This window comes from Cystoisospora suis (genome assembly GCF_002600585.1).
Source record: "Cystoisospora suis strain Wien I chromosome Unknown contig_262, whole genome shotgun sequence".
Taxonomy (NCBI): domain Eukaryota; phylum Apicomplexa; class Conoidasida; order Eucoccidiorida; family Sarcocystidae; genus Cystoisospora; species Cystoisospora suis.
The window spans coordinates 25,858-32,530 of record NW_027153064.1 but is presented as its reverse complement, the minus strand read 5'-3'; the positions used below and the strand labels follow the sequence as shown (position 1 = coordinate 32,530).

At 54.9% G+C, this 6,673-nt stretch overlaps 1 protein-coding gene across 1 annotated transcript in view; it reads right to left on the bottom strand.

Moving 5' to 3' along the window:
- Nucleotides 1-6,582, bottom strand: part of CSUI_000669 (acetyl-coa carboxylase acc2) — a gene marked incomplete at its 3' end in the record, with an annotated part of 34,840 nt that extends 28,258 nt beyond the window's left edge. Inside the window, exons 1-6 of the mRNA XM_068060900.1 lie at nucleotides 4,169-6,582; nucleotides 3,084-3,272; nucleotides 2,337-2,541; nucleotides 1,874-1,968; nucleotides 1,021-1,199; nucleotides 55-229 (exon numbers count right to left, since the gene is read on the bottom strand). Coding sequence (XP_067927119.1) covers nucleotides 55-229; nucleotides 1,021-1,199; nucleotides 1,874-1,968; nucleotides 2,337-2,541; nucleotides 3,084-3,272; nucleotides 4,169-4,663 — 1,338 coding nt within the window. The remainder of the gene's footprint in view (nucleotides 1-54; nucleotides 230-1,020; nucleotides 1,200-1,873; nucleotides 1,969-2,336; nucleotides 2,542-3,083; nucleotides 3,273-4,168) is intronic.
- Between the last annotated feature and the right edge of the window lie 91 nt (nucleotides 6,583-6,673).

Below are 6,673 nucleotides of genomic sequence, written 5' to 3'. Positions count from 1 at the left end.
ATACCTACTTGCACAACTGCAGGGACCGCCTGGCAAGGAGCGTGGTTCTCTTACAGCTGTGGCCATGCGGCAGGCAGCATCTTCCATTTTCCTAACAACCTCAGGAGGAGCAGCGACGACAGGTCCCTCCTCGATGATTTTCTGGCATCGACGTTGAATTGAACAATCGCGACTTCCGAGGGAAACACACCTCCCGGTGCAGTCTGCAAGTAACTGAACCTCCAGGTGCCTACCGGGAAAATCACACCGGGAACAGACAAATCAGTTCAAAAGAGCCTTTCAGCTCTACACCGGTAGCGAACCTATACGATGCAAAATGATACGCGTCGCGGCGAACCCGTGCACGGCGGTTGACATCAAGGTAGCGGCTAAAACGACCGTTTACCCGCCTCTTGGCTCCGTCTGCAAAGACAAGCGTGGACCACTGCAAAATGGCTGGGCCCCTAGACAAAAAAAAAAAGACACAGAAGTACAGTGCTCTGAGAGGGGAGCCATACAACGCTGAAAGCCTCATATGCACGCTGAGAACTGACTGCGTCCACAAACATCCTGGCAAGCACGCCGATGGTAAAAAAAGCAGAAGACGGATCAGCGGCAGTATGAATTTGTGAGGATGGACGTGCGATACTCGGGCCGCCAATCGATCCAACGACGAGAAGACAACCTCCCAATGTGACGGCGCCAAGCCAGAGGTACACGCGAGCCTGATCGGAACGCCCTCTCCACTCTAACATTCTTCAAAACAGTAGACGGGAGCAAGAAGGCGGTGGCCTACTGCGACAGCCCCTAGTCGGAACTGCCTGTGGAAAGCAGCGGCGCAGCCGGAATGAAACAGACTAGTACACCCCTACAAGGCGTTGCGTGGCCTGCTATGCCGAGTGGGTCATGACTAGGGGACAAGGAAACACGAGTACACAGTCGAGTCTAGGGAATATGAAGGTGCGGACGACTTCAGCAAAATCGTTTAGCAGCACTGAGGAAAAATCAACGAAGGGCGACAGCGGGAGAATAGAGGTGTACCTGCACTCAGACACCATGCGCATGACGAACACGGGGGAACCTTTAACCTCATTGACCACCTGTCGATAGGCATCTGGGACCTCCTCCGCAGACATGACCCGGCGAATGCCTTTGCCTCCTCCTCCCTCACTGGCTTTTATCATGACGGGATACCCAATTCTCTCGCAGCAGTCGAGGACCTACAGAATCCGGACGAACAATCACCAGACTCACAACGACACGGCAAGGACATGGACCAAAACTTCCGGGGCAGACTGTCAACACTAGCCGGAACACGGCCCATTTACCACTGGGGCGACAAGACCGCGGTTGCCAGCCGTGAAGGGAGCCTGCCACGGCAGCGCAATATTCAAACGAAAATGCTTCTCCACAGCCTGTGCCTGGTTCGGGAGAGTGCCTTCATGAGGGCGGCTCGGCGACGCCCTACTTGTCTGACTACCTTTCCAACTGAAGCCGCTCTGATCTGGCCTTTTTGTCGTAGTTTCTTCCCAAGCCAACTCAGGTTAGAAAAAAGACCACTAGGCCATCCACGAGAATTCACAACCTTGTACAGAGAAAACAACGCGGATCCAATCAGGAGATCCGTATTCAACGGCATGACTGTACCGCAAGCGACTGCGAGCCGGAAGAAAACTGACAGCAATGCGACAGCAACGAACACCGGCACGGGAGAAAATGAGACAGGGCTCTGGGCGAAGAAACAACCGTATCTGTTTAGACCGGCAGCCGGCGCGCTCGTCGCCACTCTTGTAGACAGAATTCCCCGTGTCCGAAGTCACCCTCCAGCTTATCTCCAAACTTCTGTCCGTTGTGAGTACAAGCACTCCCGCGATAAACGAGTAAGTTGGCTCACGTCTTTTGCGCTCTGGACGCAAGCAAGATCTAGTGTTTCCGGGGAAAGACCCTTCGCAGGATCGACGGTAGCCAGGTCCACAGTGACATCCATTCCTGCGGTCAGTAGGAAAAGAAAAACAGGAAAACACGGAAGCAAAGAAGAAAGGAGAACTACACGTTGAGTAAAGGCAGAGTCCACACCACACGCATAACACCAGCCGCAAGGCTACAGCTACTCTTTCCGCTCAACCGGTGTCTGCGACTAACAACCGAAAAACCACGCAGGTACCCTCTTAGCATCTCACGGCTAATCAGTAAAGGTGAGAAGGCCGGGGCACGACGCTCACACAGTCGTGTACACACGTATATGAATTTTTATAAGGACGCCTAGACGGTCTCATATGTGAGTATGCATGAATGCTGTGGCGCAGCACCACACAACGCCATGTATGTCCTTCTCTCAGTTCGCGATGGGGGCGTACCCGACCAAGGAACGCACGGCACGTCAACAGACTGTGCAATGATTGACGACCCTATCTTATCTCCGAGTGCAAGCATGGCCTCTGGTGAGGGCCCGATCCAGGTAATTCTGCGTTTCAGAGTTTTCAAGATGGCAGGGAGTCTGTGATTCTCCGAGGCATGACCCCAACCCGGCCAGACAGCGTCACATTCATACGTTTCCGCAGTCTGAAGGCAGGTCGTCGGAAAAAAAAGACAAAGGACAAAACGAGACAGCTCCACTGTGGATACCGAAGCGGCGTGTGTCCAGTCTCCGAGCAAAAAGTTCTTTCCTAGCAGGAGCCACACAGATTACTATACGGTTCGAGGATATGAACGTGACAGACAAGCAACCAACCGGGAATGCGCAGCTAGGGGATGCAGAGAGCCAGCCGAATAGTAAAGAATGCAAGAAGCAGATGGAGAGCTGAAAGGGAAACACGCTTGTGCATATGATAGGTCCTCTGCGGGACAGGATAGTTTTCTCGTGCACATAAGGATCCCGACTCAGATCCCATCTTTAGCGGGGAAAAAGGCAGAAGCTTGCCCACTCAACCAGACCCAAATACAAAACCTGCTGTAAAGAAGAACTGGAAAGAAGACAGGAATTAACTGAAACTGCATCAAGAACACCGCGGAAGCGGCCAGACTCCCAGCACGACCCGGGGAGGCGGCTCCACGAAACTTCCAATGTCTGAGGAGGCCCCACCAAACGTGGAAACCGGTCCTACCTGGACGATAAGGTGCAGGTTGGCATAGTTGTTTGAATTCGGCCCAGGAGGCACTTCCACATAGAAGTCCGCCTCGGCAATGAACTCCGCATTCGCATCAATATCGTCTGCTGTGGCCATCACAACGAACTCCAAGATCTTGCTATCTCCCAGTGCCTCGTACGCCCAGTGCCGCATGCTGCGTATGCACTGAAGGTAGAGCCAACGCACGGGGTCGTGAAAGAAGAAGGTAGGGACGCGAGCACGAATACGCCTCATCATCATCACGCTACTTCACACAGCGCTGTGCATTCTTGAGTTCATTCATCAGCAGACACGGTGGAGCCGCGGGTTGCATATGGTTCGCCGAGAAAGTAAGTGGTAAAAAAAGGGTCCCTAGAACTCACGGGGACGAGGTTATGTAACAACCCGACAGAATACGATACAGAGCAACAAGAATGTCCCCGCCTGAAACCCGGTGGTGCCGCGGGTGACGCCAACTCCAAGTTCAGAAAGTTCAGCCAGTGTCATGTCGCTGCAGTCTACGGCTTCAGTAGCCCTCAGAAGCCGACAGATGATCCTCTTGGCGTTCAAATCAGAACGGGAAGACCTGCCGGTTTATGTACGTCAGCCCAGACGCCCCAAAGTGTGTAAGGAACAGGCACCGCTCTAGGTCTCTGACGAGATGACGTGCAACGTCATGCAAACGCCGGTGCGGTGATCTACAACGTATTCTGCGCGAAGCCACATCAACACTCCGCCGTTTCGGACGTCAAAACAAGCACGAGTACCGGACGGGAAGGGGACAGACAGACACCGGTCCGAAACGTAGGAGACAATTCGTCTTTCCGAAAGAAGCAGGATGGACGCTAAACAGCCTCACGAGGATCCAGCGACGCTCTCCGGGTGAAAGCCGTCCTTCTACGTGACGAACAGGTATAGGAACACATAAAGTAGGCTAGTCCCGTACAGAAGCGCAGCCGTTGCAGTTCGTAGCTGTATCCGCATCTGTGACAAAACAAACTGACTCCCCACGGGTCGGTAGGCACGGAGACGGGAGATGTCATCCCGCCGTGGAAGTCCTGCCCTATGACGTCAGCACCTACGCGAACAGCTGCATTGCCGTTATTCGCAATGAGAATCCTCCTGATAATCCGGCTCCCGCCCATACGTCGTACGAACGCAGCAAGAACATCTTCCTCGTCTTGTCCTTCATCGTCATCGGAAACCTCCCCCGAGTACACGCCGTGCTCCTGGCTTCCCGACGACGTTTCTGGGCTGGAAAGATCTGGTTTTGGTGGACTGCTCGCCTCTCCTATCACTCCAGAGTCGAGTTCCTTTTCTCTTTCTTGCGAGCAACTTTTCTCCTTGCCGTTGTCTCTGAACTGATGTCCCGTGTCTCCATGTGCCGCTGTTTCGTCTTGACCCGCATACTTCTCTGGCCGCTTTGCAATGCTGCTCCTGTTATTCACAGAGACGCCGTCCGACATGTCTCCTTCGCTGTCTCGCCCCGGGGCCGCGGAACGCGAGGAGCAGCTCGCGGGCTCACCATCACTGCCTTGCCTGTGTCCCCGCGGCATGTTGTTGGCCGGTTGTCTCATCGCCTTGGGAAAGCCCTGAACGCCGCGGCTTGTTACATGCCAAGCAGGACTCGCCTAGGACGCAACCGTCGAGTTTACTCCTTGCGTAGTATTCGGAGTATCAATGCGAGGTGCAGTTCGGAGACCTCGACGCCGCGAGTTGCACAGCCTTTGTTTGGCTCGTTGTGATCATTACTATCCGGAGCAGTTTGGTTCATCCCTCAAAAAGATACGATTTCAGTGGAGTGACGAAAGAGGTGACACGCCAGCTCGTCGTCTCAAGGCTGCTCACATCACGACCTCCAGGAGACGAAAACCGTGTTTTCATGCGTGGTCTCTCCGCTCAGATGGCGGAATGCTGACGCCACAGCGCACTCCCTGGAATGCAAAGGGTATCGCCAAGTGCCTTGCGCGGTGCAATGAGGCAGGCCGCACAGGGCGGGGGGACGACACGTCCCCCGCCGATGGTGCACAGCTGGGGTATCGATAGAAAATATACTGCCTCTGAACTGCCCGAACGTAAGGAATACAGGAACGCCCAGGAGGACGAAGGCTGTACATGCGCCTCACCCCTCTTGGAGTCGCGAGCAGACGACGAATCGTGCCTTGAGAAGAGTGAAAGACACACGAGACCTCGCGTGCCTTTGCCTCCTGTGAAAGGCGGCGAAGCTGCTTGACAGAGCCTTGGAGAAGCGTACTCGGCACACCACCCTACCAGGGTACAGGGTGTCAAACACACTTCACTAAGCTGAGAGACAGCCAACGTTAAACGTTCGGAGAGGACAGTTGCTGAGGCACGGAAGAAAGAGGGTCTCGTATGTCCCGGAGCTTCGCTCTACACATAAGCTCGGAGAAGACCAAAATTCGACGGGGCCTCGCACACACGGCAGCAGCCAGACGAACACGAAGGGTCAGTACCCTAGTGTCATCCTGTCCCGGACATCCGCCTGTATGGCGATGGCACCCAGTTTCGGGCCGCAGAAACACCTCGAGACGACAATGCGGCTAAGACGCCGTGAAGGTAGAGGATCAGTTACGCACACGCCCAGAAGTCCGGCGGGGCTCGTAACAGCCCCACGACCGTGAGGGCACGTGAACGCAGAGGAGTCACTCGGGCGTTCCGTGTGAGGGCGACGGGCAATACGCATCATGCGTCTCTTGTGCAGAGCGGCAGCCGTCAGTCCGCTCCGCGCACACGCGCTGGGGGAAATTGTCCACCCTTGCAATTGCACATCAACGGCCGTACAGGAGGCCCAGTCAAAAGAGTACGGGATCTTGGCCCAAAAAGACGGAAACAGGGAGTGCGTCCCCCGCCGACGCCAACCTACAGTTCCGCCTCAAGAAGGGTCCAGGCCTTCAAGCAGGCAGTTTCTCCTAGACTGTGTCAGTTGCAAACTCGACGGAAAGCAAAAAAATCTGGAGGAGAGACGGGGAGTTCCACCACCCCAGCGCGTCTATCTTGAAGCGAGCGAAGTAGCATGCAGGAGTCAAAAAACCTCAGGGAGCTACCTGTTCGCGACTTCGGCTTTCTCTTGTCTCCACAAACTTCCGCCGCTGCACTAGAAGAAGGGAACACTGTCCTTCCTGTAGCCGAAAAAGAAGCGAGGACCGGTAGTACAGAAACGAGCGGCGAGCCTCAGAAGATCCAGCTCGCTCCCAAGTGATGCTACAAGCGCGAACTCGAATCGTCTAAGACTATGAGCATCGCCGAGTGGCCGCGGCACTTCTTACTTAGGTACAAAACCCTACTCAATAAAAAAACGACAAGTCGCCGTAGGGCGAGAGATGCATGACTGGGCTACAGAGGCCTTCAGCCGCGTGCGGAGAGTAGGCATGGTACGAACGGAAGCGGAATCGGAAGGGCAGGAACGGATCTCGTGTCACTAATGGGAAGAAGAAACGGCAGCACATTAGGGAAGCAGACGGCTGCATCAATTCGGGGCCGAATAGCGGCTGTGTCTCCCGAGACATGCTAAAGGAACGCAGACTTTTCCCACCGGCGCAACGGGCGTCACACGGTGAGTCATGATG